An 18081-nucleotide genomic window follows, 5' to 3' on the forward strand; every position below is an offset into this window, starting at 1 on the left:
CACGTTAAAAAATGTTCATACAAATGTAGCATTTTATGTTTTTTCTAATTATTGGTTCTGTTGGTGAAAGATCTGATTTGAAAACGCATAAAATAAATAAATATATTGTATACACGTTTTACGTTCTAATAATGCATTTATTGGCGCCGTGCTCCGCGAAAGTCGTGACACTAGGTATAATGAAATGAAACATAATTTTCATATATGTATTATAAAGATGATGAGTTTATTTGTTTAGTTGAACTAGCTATCGCAGGAACTACCTTGGTATAGTATATTTTAAGGTTAACTCATACCTATAACCTTTTAAGTGATCATCAATTTTGTTCTAAAATAATGCATTATTTGCAAAGGTCTTTTTTATGAACGAGAATTAATCTTTGTTTTAAAAAACGCAGGAAACAGCTAGTATTTTATTTATTTCTTAATGTAGAGTGGATTCCGATGTTGAGTGAAAACAGCTGTGTTTTTACTTTAAAATTTCTCTTAGTTCCTATTTTGGTGTGTGTTTGGGAGAAAGCCTATCATCATTATACCAGACCTCTCGTGTTGACGAAAAATGGTTGGGTGCGAGGTCTGGTCTCCTCAGATGGTGACTATGATATGTTTTTCGGAATACCGTATGGGAAAGTTAGAACAGAGAATCCTTTCGGGGTAAGTGTTACTTGTATGGCAATAATAGCACATTGGAATATATTATATGTCATGTCATATTATAAAGTCACTAGACGTCAATTTTATTAAGATCAGTCACGATGTTGTGTACGAATAATTAATTGAAGAACAGCAAATAACTATTCTTTTTGAATATAATAATTGTACTGTAATCGAAGTGAAGCGAACTGAAGAGTTTTAGAAATTTTGCTTCTTACAGGTAGCAGAGCCGTATACAATATACGATGGAGTTTTTGAAGCCACAGATAATACTAAAAATTGTCCTCAACTTGACGATTTATCAAACAGTTTTGGTGGTACATTAGATTGCCTCAACTTGAATATTTATGTACCACGAGGGGAAAAAAAACTTCCCGTTATGGTTTATATCTTTGGAGGCAGGTTCATGTTCGGCTTTGCCGGGAAATTCGTCAACAACACTCTCTATGGACCGCAGCATCTAGTGCGGTACGGTGTGATATATGTAGTCTTTAATTATAGACTTGGCCCATATGGCTTTTTGTGCCCAGGGACGAGAGAAGTTCCCGGAAATACGGGGTTAAAGGATCAGACTCTTGCGATTCGCTGGATAAAAGATAACATAGAACATTTTGGCGGTGACGTGAATAAGATCACACTTTTTGGACACAGTAGTGGAGCCATATCGGTTGACCACCAAGTTCACACTCAACCTTATGAACTGTTCCAGCGAGCCATATTACAGAGCGGAACATCATTGTTCCCATTTAGCGTGTTACCTGCAAATAATACTCTTCCCTCAATTATCGCTCGGAAGTTAGGATATGTAACCGATGACGTCGATAAAGCTCTCAAATTTCTAGCAAAGAAGAATCCCTTAGATGTCGTAAAGGCATCTGTGAGCATTCAATATCAGTATACTCCATGTATCGAGCCAAGGTTTGAAGGTGTGGAAAACATAATTACGGATTATTCACTGAATACGGTGCCTAAAGTTAAGAACAGACGATTTTTAATTGGACACACAAAGGATGAATATAACTTCGTTTATGCTAAATTCCCCAATGCCTACTTTGACGCATACGACATGTTTGAGGAGTTTTTGTCTAAAGCGTTTCATTTAAACGAAACGGAAATGGAGACTAGTGTAGCTGAAGTAAAGCGATTCTATAAAGTTAATAAAGTGAGCTCCCAACTCAGAGAAAATATCGTGAACTTCACATCGGACATCGTTTTAAATTACCCATTACTTAGACAAATGGAGAGATTTTTAAACCACGGTTCTGATAAGGTACTTTACTTTATAATTTCATACAACGATATAATTAATAAATATTACCGATGAAAAATTATTTTTTCTAGATCTACTACTACGTATTTACATATTACGGAGGAAGAAACTTACACCAAATTATCAATAATCTGAGCACCGGGGGCGCCATGCACGCGGACGAGGTCGGGTACATCTACCCGTCCACTGTCCTCGGAGACACCTCCTCGGAAGACCAGCTTATGGTGGACCGAATTACTACACTATGGACAAACTTCGCAAAGTACGGGTCAGTAGGAAATACTTTACTGTGCTGTTAGGAATTAATTTAATTTAAAGGGATCGTAGTAATAATCAGCTTCATATCAGGCAGTCAATCCCCAGTCACTCACGTTTTGAGCGTTTACTTACATTTCAATTCACAATTTTCACTTGCATTTACTGTTTTAGTGATCCCACGCCTTCTCCGACTGACCTTCTACCTGAAAAATGGTATCCAATATCGAGGGACAGTAGACGATATCTTCAAATAGATCGAGAGACCAAAATGGAAACTGAGCTAGTTTCAAGAATTCGTTTTTGGAAACGTTTCTATGAGAAATATTCAACGCGAATTAGGTATTGATTGGAAAAAATTTACACAAATATAAAAATATTATCTATCAATTAAATTCTGAAAAAAGTTTACTAATAGGAATTAAAAAGATCACCTAGAGTATGTAATTTGATATCCCATTAATAAAGATTATATAATTATATGAAATAACTCAATACGTAATATGATTTAAAGTAAACGTGTACTAGGCTCATCCCCTACGTGACAGATAATTGTAAATTATTCAAATTGCAAGTCAGCGCTGCATTCCTTCGAGTGAGTCAAGAGCCGTGAAATGAACGACAGCCCTCCGCCATGTGATAATCATTTTATTTATCCTTGGGGAAGAAAACTGTTCCCTATCCACTCAAAAGTTTAGGTATTTAAATCTTCCAGTCAACCCTGCAAACCTAAGCATTTGCATGCAACACAGTAGTTTTAACGTTGTAAATGAAACAATATGTTAAATATATTTCCAAAATAATAGAAAATATTTTAAATACAATAATAAATAACGAATCATTTAAAAGGTTTACACTGATAAGTTGCATAAGGTGCAAAAGGTTGCATCTTAAGCTGAGGCCTCTTTGTCGTGAGGTGCCAGAGGCTCCCTCGCGCCCTCGCTGCTGTCATAAATATCGATAAACGTTTGCGAATGCGGCTTCGATTCCCGCTAACGTGATAAAATATTCATTAGTCGCGTGACGTCCCGCCCCCTCCTAAGTTCAATATGTCTCAATTTGACGGGCAGACGGACGGGATGAACGTATTTTCAATGTGCATTTACGTCTGAAATGAGTCTGGACTCAAATTGCTTTGTATTATCTGCTTATCTTGTATTTAGACATAAGTTCATTCAGTGCATTGGGCGCTGAAGTGAACTTCAAACTGAAGTTTATATAAATTTAATTACAATAAATTAAATTATGAAATTTGAAAATTACAAAATGCACTAATAATTAATTAATTTAAATTAATACCTTATTTAAAAAGATACAGTACAGGCAGACATTTACTGGCTAGTTTTAAAATTGGTAAAGTAAGTAGTTTAAAATAAAAATATCTTATGAAGAAGACTATTACGTTCAAGTCCCTTTAATTTATCAAACTTAATGTCTAATTAGGTTTTTATAATTTCACATCATTAACACAGTTTGTCCGAATGTAGCTTTTTATATAAATAGGGCACCCGAATAGGTATCTAGATAGAATATAATATTAAGCAGGTGACTTTTTCATACTGAGGATTTAGAATATATTATAGTGAATGATGTAGCTTGCTGTTTAGGTTCTCAACGGTCCCTAAGAGCCATACGCAATCTTCTTCCCCAATTTAACACAGACGAAGTCGCGGACGTCATTTAGCTTTTAATGATTTCATTCACATTTTTTAAAGCAAAGTAATTAACACGTTCACTGCGGCAAGTAAAATCATAATTTTTCATCAGGTGCGGCGGCGAGCCAAAATGCGCCCCCAATGATATTTCCGCCGGTGCGTGGCAGGTCTTTCTAGACCCAACAGTACTAGGATAGATTAAATTGCTCTAACTTTGTGGAAACATAATGTATTCGTTTTTTTTTTATATTGTTAGAATGACCTTGAACCCAACTTCCTTAGGTTTGATTCGCCCCGGGATCTGGCAAACAGGAAATGAGAAATAAAGCAGGAAAAACGGCAGGCCGATATCGACCTGAACCGCACTAGAATATATTTTTAGTAGTGATGGGACAGAGAAATATCGAAAATAAAACAGAATTATCGTAAAGGAACTGAAAAATGTATTTTATTACTTATGTATGCCTGTCTTGGAAACAGAAATACTTTTTATTTTTCTTAGTGGAAAATATTTCTTCACTGCTGTCACTATCACTGTCAATAACTGCAAGGCGAATTACTCTATTTTCCTAAATTTGTATTTTTCTTGTATTGCCATCGTTGATTATATCGAACGCTACGTTAGATCAGTTAGATAGCACAACACTAACTAGCCGGGCGCGCGCTCAGTGCGGTATCGGGTCGCCAGCTGCCTGTTGGGAGGGCGGGCTGAAATAGGCCCACTGCCGCACTCAGCGGATGCAAAGCAGCGTCAGTGCGTGGTAGGTCGATAAAAGCCTGCCGTTATGTTTTGATGGGGAAAACCTACAATTTTGACCACAAGATGAAATATATATTTGTCCCTGTCGAATTTTTACAAACACCTGAGATAATCGTTACGCACCAGCGAGAGGGACATAGATTTGTTCGTCCGCACCAGCGGAAATACCGCGGCAGGCTGATATCGGCCTGTTACGCAGTGAACGTGTTAAAATCTGAAATAATTTACAAGATTCATAATTAAAAGCAAATTAAGAAATGTAAAAGTTGAAGCTATTTAAAGAATGTCGTTTCGTTCGTAGCCGAGGTTAAAGCCAGAGATTAAAACTGGGCAGGCGGAGTCGGATTATGCAGTAGTTATTAAATAACTTCGCTCAGAACAACTTTAACTATTACAACTACACGCCCCGATACTGTTTAAACTATCTTAAAACGAACCCAAGGCCTTTGGTCTTTATGTTGTACTAAACGAATTGATATATATGTAGCATATATACAAAAAATAATATAATATGTAAGAGATTTTCATCACCAGAAGAATGACGAAGAAAGAAAAAGACGTGTCTTAAAATATACGTTATAATAATTTTTACTATAACGTGAAATTTATAAAAAATATATTGCTATCGCTGCTTTATTTAATTGGTGATGCATTACCTTGTCATAATTATTCTTAATAATACAACATATAAATACTCGAAAACACAGACTAAGTGATTCGTATTTGAATCAAATTAATTATTCACCATTTTCATTATGACATTGCATATTATAATACTAAACATTTCTGCTTGCGTTCAATATATTGTATCTTTGCAGACGTGTTGGTATTGAATAAATGTTATTGCCCGTACGGCGTGTGTCATCGAGCCGGCTCCTAGAGTGTGGACAGCTGCGCTTTACATGCCAGCTGCTTTAAAGCTACACAAATATTATTGACTCTGCTATTTGTCCGAATGTCCTATAAATATCTATCCTAATATTGCGAAGAGACAAGTTGGTCAGGCTGTAGATCTGAAAATGAATTTTCAAATAAAAAGCCACGTTATTTGTGAGTGTACTATTAAAGATAAATGATTGAGTTCTAGATAAAAGTTGTAAAGTTTGATAATACCTACAAAAAAGTCAGCGACAGCATATATCTGACTTTATATTATAAAAAAAAAGTCCTCCGCCGCCAGATCGACCAGACAGATATCGAACCGCGACCGATCCGTGGTAGATTAAAACAGATATAAGCTATATCTAACAACGAAAATGTAAATACTCTATGTTTAAAACTGAGTCGGTGACGGGTGATCGAACCTGCATCCGATTAACATGCAAACTACGGGTACAGTCGCGCAGAGCGGTGTGAGAGGTCGTCTTGTCGCCGATATTAAATAACTTTGAACCGGACCGCAGGCGCAACTTTATTTATCGCTGTTTAATTCAGGAGAAACTCCTAATATCAGAATAATGCAGTCAAGCTATTTGGGATCTTTTCGGGGTATTAATTTGATTTACTCTTGTTAAGTGTAAAGTTGTGTTAACTACTCTACTAACATTTTACTAGAGGCTGCTGCTATGACATTGTTCTCTACGTGAAATTTCGGATTTGGATTTTTCAAATGAACCGCTAGAAGGGAAAATTTTACGTCGGCCCTTTAGTTTGTGAATTTAATACGTTTGACATCACTGAGGTCCACAATTACACGTAACATAGGGACACGACTGGAATACTAATTTTGCTGGTTGGTTGCAAAAGTTTGGAATAGGTATGGTCTAGACGAGAGAACTGTGGTGAGACAAAAACTAAACGTTGCACACCTGCCCCCAAACTGCGCTCAGAGACATCTACATATTCATGTGCTGAAGTTAATAATGCACTTTATGGCAGGTGGGTTTAACGAGCCCCCCGCATTGTAAGAAATAATAATATTACTCAAATCTGTGTTCTTTTCCATTGATTTAAGTATTTCGATTTAAAAAGGTGTTACTACAGATGGTATTTAAAAAAAACCTTATTGGCTTTTTACATCAACTCTTTCCATGTCACGTATCAAAAATCTAGTAACGGTAAACAAAGTGTTGAACAAAATCAGCAAAGCCTTTTATGTAGCAATTGTGAAGATAAAAGTAGTCGCAGAAAATGCGTTCATTTGCCGTTGACTGCCTGAACACGCTTTCATACAAACACTTTATTATGATTTTCTAAAATGTTTAGTTGCAGCACAAAATATAATTTTAATCTAAGCCAAATTGCAGAATCCATTGTATCTTAGTCAATAATTACATGTGAAGTTCTTCTCTCTCATCTTAATTTCTTATTTGCTTTTGATTTTTAAATAAATCATTCGGATATATTGATAAACCTGCTTGAACGTCAATGGGTTTATTAAGTCTGGTTTGATGTGTTGCATAGTGGACATTGGGTTTCAATCACAATGGATTTAAAAATAAATGGATCAATTTACTTTCAATAGAAGGCTGTATGGCGTAGTAAAAGACAATGGCGCCGAACACGTGCGGGTTGCCTCTAAACACGTCGGGTTATACGCACTATTACGTGACACATGAACCATTTTTTAAACAACTTATCAATATACTGGTATTAATACAGACATCTGTTACTTAAATTATTTAACGATTTAGTATTTTTACAGTTATTAATAATGCCACAGAACTACATTCTGTAGAAAAATGTAATGAAATGAAAAGAAGATCTGGCACTTGCAAATTGTTTTTTTTAAGCTGAACAGTTTGTTTGTTCTGTAGAACGCAATAATTTTACGAGATGATGGCCCGAACTAAAAGTAATAATAAATATATTTATCGACAATCCTTTAGCAAATATGAATTCGGCAATATTAAATAAAGTTTTTGCGAAGATGTTTCTGTTAATACTTCCTTTTGGGTTGCTGTTTTTTTCACACTACTTTTATTATATAGTCTTCCGATAAACATCAATATTAAAGGGAAAGCGGAAGGAAAGGCTATTACTAAATGTGATAGCTAATTTACTGACTGTTAAGTAAATTAGTTAACAATTGCAATGCCTCACGCGGCTCTTTCAAATTTTGCTTAAAGGATTGGCATAGATACCGGATCAAATGCTAATTCTATTCAGAAATCTAAGAATACTCTAATAGTTCTTGACCACTATCTAAAATAATAGCTATTTATCATGTTACTCGTACGAATGAATCATCGGTTTATTTACACTTTTCAATAACCCTACATATTTAATACAATATTCTTATTTTAAAATCGAAATATTAGCATTTCACAACGACAAAGAAGTCTTTCGGCAAATGTTCTTAGATGTTTAAAATGTATTCACAACAAAATAATGATTAAGCAATATGCATGCATTTATAACGTCTAAAGCAGGTCTCAAACTAAAGCGGATGACACTACAGGGCATTACTAGTACATTATTTTAAACTTTTTTCAAAGATAATATGTGATTAAAGTATTATTGCTACTACTAACTACAGATGCATATTATTGAATAATTATTAACTTTTTTCTCGTTTATTTTTAAAACCTCACACATTAAACAGTCTCCGATTATCTATACCTCACTGAAACAAACGAACGTTCACAATAGACGTGACCTCCAATAAAACCTATAAAATTTATATCTGGATCCAGGAGAGAGAATACGTAATGAGCATTAGGAACAAAAGAAGGCCGATAGCTGGAATAGGTGTGAATTGGAGAAGCCACCTTGATCCATTTTAAACTTTACAACTAAACAATAACGTTCAAATTTGATTTAGTTAAATACACTCCAAGCGAAAGTATATAATGGCTCCGTAAAATTACCTTAATTGTTATTATAGTTTACAGTAGAATATTATTTCCAGTCTGAAAGAAGAATCTATGATAAGCTGCAAGCATTTGTCGTGATGGTTTTCTTTGGACTGCAGTGGACTTCTACGGCGTAGCGCTACACCGTAACGAGCTACAGCGTTAGATATCTAACATTTGTAGCACTTGACTTATTCTTATATTAAGAGAATTCTTTTTGTCAAGTAATGAAAAATTCAGGTATAGTTCTAATATTGAAAATAGTCCGAATAAGTGGGCTGATTTTTTATATCTTATTTGTATTGATAATGTCTTGTAAATGTAAACGTGTTCTAGTACGTATTAATCGTACTAGAACAAAGGCGTTGCCTCTTTCATGTAGGAGTAAATAGAGTCGTGTTTAAACGGTGAAACTTGTGAAGTAAATAAAAACGTTACTTCCAGCGTGGAGGGGCCGGAATAATGTGTGAAAATAAGAAAAAAAGCTCTTTGAACGACGAAATCGTTTGATGTTCAAGAGTGTTGAGATGAGAAAGAAATTCTTCGGGATCTACCTTTGCGGGAATTTACATAAGCATTCGATTCAAAACGTTATAAATTAGGTGCCGATGGTAACCGCGGCACGAGGCGGGTATTACTCAGGCTAACTGCGTCGTTTGCACCCTCCTCTACCCTCCCCCCTACCTCCGGGGCATCCGACACACGCCGGTGACTAATCACCGAGACTTAGGACTTGAGGTGATCATTGAGGACCATTCGCAGAGATATCTCGCCGAGCACGAGTGATGCGGACGGCGATGCCAGATAATGGCACTAATTTACCTAATTACACCCCAATACCACCCAGATACCCCAAGGTATGGCATCTTTACAGGTTTTAAACCTTTCGTTGTCTTCCTTAATATGCAAATTATTTTATTATTTTACGTATTCAAATTTATATTAAAAACGCAAATTTTTATTTAAAGAGAAAAAATATACACGATAATGATTTATAAAAGTTGGTCTTCTATTCGTTGCAGAATGTTTGATTTTCTTATATTATTCAATTCTTATATAAATCGATGACGTTTGTGTGAAATTGCTCCATGTAGTAAGGCGATATCTTGCCAAAATACTCATTTTTGATTAACGTTTATTCTATTTTATATGTAAAATAGATAGAACCTGAATGTCATTTACGTCCGAATATAAATATAAATTATATTAAAATAATATCAGATAAGGGTCTGATTTGATTTTTCATGTGAAGAATAAATGGCAAGGGGCGCGGGGCCGGCCGGGTCGAGGCGTGCGCAGGCAGCAGTCCGCTCGCTCACGCCGCGCTGGCCGCCCGTTTGCCTGCTCGAGCCGCCCCAGCGTTATCAACACGAGTCCGCGCTATCAGTGGATTGTGCAAGTGATACTGACTTAACTCGTGATACAAGTGTTAACTGAGTGTTGTGGGTGACAGCAATTAGGACTCGGCGGCAGTTCTTTAGCAGTTAACAACACTCGATTCGCTCGGTGAGTGCACTTGAAATTGACGTGTGAGTGCTCTCATTAGGAAACTCTAATAGCTAAAATAATGATGTTTACGTAAGTCTAGCCCATTTCATATAAAATATATATTTAACAATTTTTTATTTAAAAGAAAAGCTTAAATCTTTGTGCACGTTATAATTGTGTTTAACTGCGGTGGGCTAAAGGAAGTACGTAAAATATTTCAAAAGCTCTGTTATATTAAGTTTCCCGTTCTCACTCACTTGACAACAACTTAATTTTCCGACGGCATTAATTGCGGAAGCCGTTTCACAATGAGTAAAGATTTATGATGGGATAGAAGTGTAACTATATTATATATTAAAGATATTTTTATTTTTTTACCTAATTTTAAATAGCAATTAAGAACATTTTAATGCCTGCTTAAATATAAAAAAAAATAGCTTTTATTATAATAAAATGTTGTTTATTTTATACATATTATAGACAGTATATACCTAACGTAAGGTTCATAATTTATCCTTAAAGTAAAACAAAATATGATTATTGTTTCTGAAAATGTTATTTTACTTGCAATATTGAAATAAAATAATTACGTATTATAATAATTAATATAATAAATTTAAAGAGTTTTTACGCAATCAGTAAACAGTAAAATTTGTTTAAATATCGTTGGTATTTAAACAAACAACGTTTAAATATTGTAATTAATAATTTTGCGTTTATACGCGCTAAAGAAGTTGTATTTCTTGAAATCTTTTGAACTTAATTAAACTAAAGTAAATCTTTTTTTGTTTGGTGTGTATTCTTCTGTAGCCATATATTCTTTTTTTCAAGTCATAGGCTAAAGAAACCGTAAAACACATGTTCAAGTAAAGTGGTAAATAGGCTCCCTTTTAACTCCTATGTAAGCTATGATTCATAAGAGCTTTTTGCGGTAAACCTCACTTGGCGACTGCATAGGGTTATCTACCACTAAGTATTTTTAGTATAAAGCAAATTTTTATTCATAATATTTATTACGTAAATTTTTCCGTTTTGGTTAATTACAGTTCGTCAATTTCTATTCACATCCCTATTATCTCAAAACAAAAATTATAAAACATGATTGTGTGCGTGTATAGGGTTGTATTGATTTTGATGTTCCCTGAGGTTGATCATCTTTGTAATAAACACCATTAAGCAGAATATTAGGGGAACTGGATATTAAAATGTTCACTGAAAAATAAAATATTGAGAAGCGCACTAAATTTGTATTTGTGTGAATCATAACAGATATGTAAATACATAAATTATTTTCTAATTTAACCTAAAATGATCAGTCACACTACTAAATAACACACATATGTAATATTCGATTGAACATATTTCATAAAAAAAACAATTAAATGGGCCTAATGCACCATCGAACCTCGGCCTCGGCCATTTTCTAAGCTAAACACAATAGAGGTTGACCGAATGTAAGTCTTGTTTTATGAATTCTACATACTTTGCGTTTAGTATTAGAAGTGAAGAGGGGAGTGGTAGCCCTATACGTTGTCTTTGGCCTTATCCATAAGTTGTAAAGCAAGAAAGTCTCGGGTTCATGTCTTGTCCCTGGGGAAGTGAGGAGAGAATGATAAAGTATGGGCTGTGTTTGAAGTCGAGGCTACGACGTGGAATCTTTTATCAATATACGAAGAGATAATCGGTTTTCCTTATTATGAAATAACCCGATTTACGGCTACGTTTATAATATGTACAAGAAACACCTAATTACGTTGTAAAAGAAGGATCTTAATATGGTTTATACAATTTTATTTCGAGAAGAGTAAGCCTTACATTACATTATAACTTATCATAACAGCCTATTATATCTAATAGTATATAAATACATTAATATAAATTGAGATGCAAATTCTTAAGAATACATCAAACATCAAAATTACTACTACTGTGACAGAAAATTAAAAACATTGTAACTGCACAAAGAAATTAGACATTTATTTGTTCAATCATATAAAAATAGAAACGAGCGATTAATATATTATTATGCTTAAGCTTCTGGGAGAAGTTACACATTTTTCGTCATATAAACAAAGCTAATGGTAAAAATTTACTAAATTTGGGTTAGAGTTAATCGTAGTGTGAATGACGCACTGCCTTATCTCTCAGTTATCTCCTGTAAAATCCGACTCCGTGCAAAGATAGGCTTTAACCGTATTCCGTTAAATTACTCGTATAATGTGAGAGGCGGCTGGTTTCCGAGCCAGTGGGCCGGCAACAAGGATATGCTCCGATGAAGATGACAGCAGTACTTGCTACTTAGGCGGCTGCCTCTATTGAAATTTAAGTGATTCTACTTAGAAGGTGCTTCATTAGCTTCTACGATAGTTTGTCGATATTTATGTCCGTGTTGACTCGAGCTAATCAATTGTATATAAATAGCCCGGAAACAAAGCGCGACTTATCAAATATTCTACAGGGGACTAGAAATTTAAAACTGCAGTATAAGTGTAATATTTTGTTTCAAATTATTTAAAGTTCCATAAAGACTACTTCAGCTTTGAACTTGAATTTGATTGAGTTGTATGGAATGATATTTCGATCGCAATTCCTGTCCCGCGACGGCCACTCTATCGACTATGAAATATGGCAGTCTGTTTGTGATTTACGGCCAACCCGAGTGAAAAATGACCCCTCCATTGTACGTACCTAGGCCTTGCTTACAAAAGAATACCTTTTATTCAAATCGAATCGAGAATTGATGGTTTCTTTTTGTCGTGTGCTTTGTACTTATATTATTTGTAGATTCTTTCATATTGTAAAAATCTACAAATATGATTGTGCATTGATTTGAGATAAAATTATAAATAGTTGTAGAAAAAGGTGAAATAATGTGTGTCTTTGGGTTGACTTTTGTGTAATCCATCGTCCATTAAGCCATCGTCGCAATCTAAAAGCAATTTATATTTAATATTCAGATGACTTTTACTTTATTATGATGGTTTACGACTTTGGTTATATTTCATCAAGGATGTGAGTCCAGCGGATATTTTACTTTGTAAACGTAATAGTCCGTCTGTCCTGACCATAATTCATACCGGCACGCCTCTCTGGCTCCATAAATTACCGAGGGTTACTTCGATAGAATATCGACACCGGACGTGACTACAATGCCGGAGAGCCGCAACTTTTGAGGGCCGCGGCTCATACATAGACTTTGTATACCTACTAACTGATTGTTCATCTTTTCTTATACTAAGATGTATTTCTCGTAGAAGCTGTTACAACCCTTACAAGGATCTCTTTTGACTCTTAATAAAAAGATATATGTTTTGAGTCACATTTCTATAAAAAAATTGTTATTGAAATGTACAATAAAGTAGCTAGAGTAGACGGTGTTTGCATATTATTGTAATATCCGGTTCTAATGCAGGTATCGTGTGCGGCGGCCGGCAACCAGACGCACAGTAGTGAGGACAGCTTCCGTCCAATTAGAGGCGCTTTGTCTCCGCTCTGCGGCTGAGTGTAATGACTCCCAGCTCGTGGAGTTCCTCGCTTTGTGCCTCTGTGTCAATATTAAAGTCGATGTCATTGTGTTCATATAGAACTTGTTAGCTCATGCGTTTAGGCTCCAAAAGAACGGCTCAATATTTTTCTACGTAGATGTCTGTCAATCCATTTACGAGTTAAGGTGATACTAGATGGCTGGTGAAACTTGTTTTGTAAAGGAATTTAAAGGAAATATAGCCATAGTATGTGCAAGTCAAAGTTAAATAACATTATAAATTCTAGATACAAAAAGTGAATAAAAAAGGTATTAAACCATTTTTGGTTTAACTAAACTAAATCTGAAATACGTACATCAATGGGGCACCTGCGTACAGTGTTGGGGGTACCTTCTTACGCTGTGGGGTAGTTCAAAATTCATTTATTAGCAATGAAATTAAACACAAAAATAAAGATTTAACTTCTATTAAACAAAAATAAATACTTTTCTTATAGTGAACAAAAATTACATAGCTTTTCTTATGTAAAACAAAATTTAATTTAATTTAAAATCACATTTTTTGCTCTTTGGTGTGGATTAGCACTTCTTATTTTCGGGTGTGGCAGTATAAATTCGTGGTTTTCCTGGCCGTCGTCGTCATTTTGTTTGTTTTATTACATCTTGTAACATGCGGTTAGGGTCGAAATGCCTCTGGTGTCAAAACTGACTTCGAAGGAATTACTATTTGATGGATTGGTAAATTATTCACAGCATCTGGTTCACAAGCATCAAAGTCAACCTTAATAAATATAATAAAAAATAGGTATATAAACATATATTTACATCGACGATAGCAATGATAGCAACACAGGACAAAGTTAATGCAAAAATTTGCAATTAGCACACTAACACTATCTTACCTACCTACCAGAGGGTTTAGCCAAGATGCCTTAACAGTAGTGTATGTAGAAAGTCGAAAACTTAATTTGTATGAAAATGACAGTTCGTGTCGACAAAATATTTTCATACAAATTTAGTTGTACAATTCGTTCAAATGTGCCCCATCTAGTGCTGTCCGAAAGTACCCCACTAACTGAATAAGAACAAAATATAACTTACTAGCTGACCTGGCTAACTTCGTTCCGCCCTACAACCTTATATTGTATCGTTGTTACTTTAATTTAACTTATTTTAGGATTTCATTAATGTTAAGTATTACATTAATACAACTTTTTTGCAAATATAGAAATGTATTATTGCTTGCCATTGCGAAAGAAGAATGGCAGTTTTACACATTAGGCATCTTCTCTCTAGCGTCAATATGGCGATACTGCATGTTAAGCACTCTCTGATATCCAACATCTTTTGATCAGGATCAAAGCATGGTTATGCATCTCCTCATTCACCTCAAGATCGGAATTTCTTGAACTGACACGAATTCGACGTAAAATGATGCGTAGTTTTGTCAACAGATGGCACCATATGGTTTTTGCATTCGTAAAATTAATTAATTAATTTATTGTTATTCGATAACTTATCCGATATTTTATTGCTTATTCTGCTATTCGGGACGGAAACAAATCCAACAAATCAAAAACCATGGCAATCGGTCCAGCCGTGCTCGAGTTATAAGTGTTGTAACAAACACGACTTTCTTTTATATATATAGATTTTAATATTAATTGGAAAACGTCATAAATTAAGTATTGGAGACGTATCTTAAGTATATTTTGCTAGTTACTGATGGAATACTCTACACGAAAACTTATTTTTTCTACGGTAACAAGAGACAAAAACATTGATCAAAAAATTACTCACCGAGCGCGAACACACGTCCTTGCCTGTAACTTCACTCTCATCGGTGCGAATTTCGCGAAACTTCGTTGATGTATAGTTAGTACCTCGACTCATGCACACACACAAAAAAAAAGACTGTACTTTGTTTCGTTAAAGTTTTATTTTGACTGTATGAATGTGCCCCGCGTACGAAGGGTAACGATCTTCCTCAATTGGTTTGTACGTAATGATTATTTAGTATTATTCTTGATCCGTACCTTGACAGTTGAAACTTGAATTAATACAATTACAATCCCATTCTATTTGAAACATATATATGAACAAAGCTACACAGAATACAGCCTCACCGAATAGGTATAGGCTGTGCTGACGGGCACGTAAAGTACGGCGTGATTCCGGAGATGAGATGCCGGAAACCAAATTTCCGTATTTGCTCAAAGGCTCTATGCAATTTCGCTGTCCCTTTGATTTTGTTATTGCTTATCTTTTTGTTTCAATGCCTTTCGGAACTAGTTTGTCTTATCGATGGTCTGCAAATAGAAGAATCTTTCTGAGAGTTTCATCAATTACTCGATTTATTAAATAATCGATTGTGTGCATGTGGATTGTGGACGGTTAAATTTAAGAATTTTTATACCACTTAGTAAAAAGTCTAAATTAATCACAAACTTATTCAAAAAATATTGTGTTCAGTATATCAGGAAATATTTTTAAGGAATAATAAAAGCAATGTTTTTCATTAACTCTTTTCGACATACATTTTCAGGCGAATTTGACACGGTTTATAATAAAATTTGTTAAAAAAATATACTATGATGTATTCCTCAAGTAAATTATATTTGAATCAAAGTATTTTTACTACTAACATAGTTAATTTTGATTAACTATCATTGATCAATCATTACGATAAGAAAAGCGCGAAACGCGTACGTATTCATAGTATCTGTCAGATACCAGCCTTTAAGTGAACGTCAAGTCCTGATACGTATACCCAGTAATGGTAGGGGAGCCCACGATGCTAAATGGGGATTTACTCGAGCGTCGTAGAGACCTATTGGGATGCAAAGCTTAGATAAAAAGAAGAAAAAAATGTTATATGATAAATTCCTTTTCATCGGTGGGGGAAGCGGCTATAGATAGTTAAATATGTAAAAAAAAACTGTTGCATGGACATCCTCGAGCGCGTCAGATATTGATAGCATCTATGCCCTACGTATTTTTAATAATGTACGTATGTTAATCTGATCGTTTGCATGATGCGGGTGGTTGTATTTAAGGGTTGAAAATTAAAAAAAAAAAATTTTTATCGAGCGCGTCAGATTTTCTAAGGGAGTGTTAAGTGCACCAAAAAAAAGCTCTCATTCACTAATCTGATGATTTCGATGGGACGCAAACCCACAGCCATTTTCTTAATTTGCAAAAAAAAATCGCAATTTTGAAATACTCAAGCGCGTCAGATTAAGATATATGTGGTTCATCTTTATGTTCTAAACGTACTGTCTCATAATCTGACGATTATCTAGAGGGATTCGCCTGATCTGACAAAAAAAAATAGAAAAACGGTTCACCTAAAGTGCCATCCCTGCAACTTCCCGCTAATTCCATTCCTGGGCGCTTAAAATTGATATTTTGAGCTCGCTGAGTTCAAAGAAATAACATTTCTATGCATTTGAGCTCTCCAAGCTCGAAAGTCTAATAGAAGTTTCATAGAACACTATTTTTGGAATTTTCAAACCGCAATAACTTTTGAATGGATCAAGCAATTTTCACGCGGTTGGCGGCATTCGACGCAGTTTTATCATCCTCATAAGTCATTTTGCAATTTTAATTGATCGAACCACAAATTTCGGAGTAATCCCGAAAAAACACTTTTTCGGGTTTCTTTCGTGTACGATATCTCTCGAACGAATCAACCGCTTTTGACCAGCTTGGTGGCGATCGACGTGGTTTTTTAAGCTCAAAGGCGGATTAGTTTTTGAAGTTGATCGATAAAGAAACCACTTTAAAAAAAATATTTCTTATTTTTTTAAGATTTTTCAAAATTTCTCAAAATCTATCGGTCCGAATCGGTTCAAATTCACAGGAAATGTAATTTTGAGGGAAATATTTAGAACGCCGTTTAGTAGATTCCGATCGGTTTAAGGAAATGTAGGCATCACGCAGCTGCACGCATTTAACTTTATCGACGAATTTTTGTTATTTCGGCTTGCGGAAATCGTCAGATTATATATTTTTCATTATTCTTGAATTATTTCCTTCAAAATAAAAAAAAAATTAGCTACGCTCGAGAATGTCGAGATGACGTTGTTTTTTTACAACTTTGTTGCCCTCCCCTTTTTTTCCGTCACTCTCAAATTGTCAGATTAGTGGAATATACACTTTTTAGGATGTAATTAACTCACCCTACCTTAATCTGACGCGCTCGGGAATTTCTGATGGTCAATTTTTTTTTACTAAACTGATCCTGTCTCCTTCACGTGCGGCCTTATATATGGGCCTCATATTTTGTGGAGGTACTTAACCGGGTACAAGGTATCCCCCTATATATTAATCTGCCGCGCTTTAGTAAATCCCGAAATCCCCTCTTGGGCTCCCCTACCATAACGTGTAATAATATCCAGTGGAATATCTCTCTGCTGAAGCCCTCTTTGAAACATTCTGCTTCTGTCCCTCAATCTCCTTAGTTATATTCAATATCAGTTTCATGTTAATTCGGCAAGTTTATCCCAATGGCTATAATCATTAGATGATATAGATTAATTCCTATCTGTATTTGACTTTTGGAAGAAACATTTTGAATATCGAAGGTGGAGCCGGGAAAATATGTAAACTAGTAATCACTTATGGCACAAAATGAAATCGGTCAGCCGCCATGAAAAATTTAAAACATAAACGAACGCTTTTTGCAATTGGAAATTTGTGAATAGAAAATATACTTTTCA

General features: G+C 35.0%; 2 protein-coding genes across 6 annotated transcripts in view; both read left to right on the top strand.

Annotated features, from left to right (window-relative positions):
- Positions 1-216: 216 nt before the first annotated feature.
- LOC125050704 (bile salt-activated lipase-like) lies at positions 217-2933 on the top strand. 2 transcript variants are annotated; one of them, XM_047650711.1, is made up of 5 exons: positions 229-267; positions 491-654; positions 875-1924; positions 1996-2192; positions 2354-2933. In XM_047650711.1, the coding sequence occupies exons 2-5, from the start codon at positions 604-606 to the stop codon at positions 2526-2528; spliced, it is 1473 nt and encodes a 490-aa protein (XP_047506667.1). In that variant the 5' UTR covers positions 229-267; positions 491-603; the 3' UTR covers positions 2529-2933. The 2 variants fall into 2 exon arrangements, with proteins under 2 accessions (XP_047506666.1, XP_047506667.1); XM_047650710.1 differs by having other exon boundaries at positions 217-654.
- A 6773-nt stretch (positions 2934-9706) lies between these two features.
- The window catches only part of LOC125050600 (T-lymphocyte activation antigen CD86-like), an 85428-nt gene continuing 77053 nt past the window's right edge, over positions 9707-18081 (top strand). For 2 of the 4 annotated variants that reach the window (XM_047650538.1, XM_047650541.1), the window contains exon 1: positions 9707-9966. The gene's annotated coding sequence lies outside the window, so the exon portion shown is untranslated. The remainder of the gene's footprint in view (positions 9967-18081) is intronic. The other 2 variants (XM_047650540.1, XM_047650539.1) reach the window with 2 other exon arrangements.

This window comes from Pieris napi, chromosome 6 (genome assembly GCF_905475465.1).
Source record: "Pieris napi chromosome 6, ilPieNapi1.2, whole genome shotgun sequence".
In the NCBI taxonomy this organism is placed as follows: Eukaryota; Metazoa; Arthropoda; class Insecta; order Lepidoptera; family Pieridae; genus Pieris; species Pieris napi.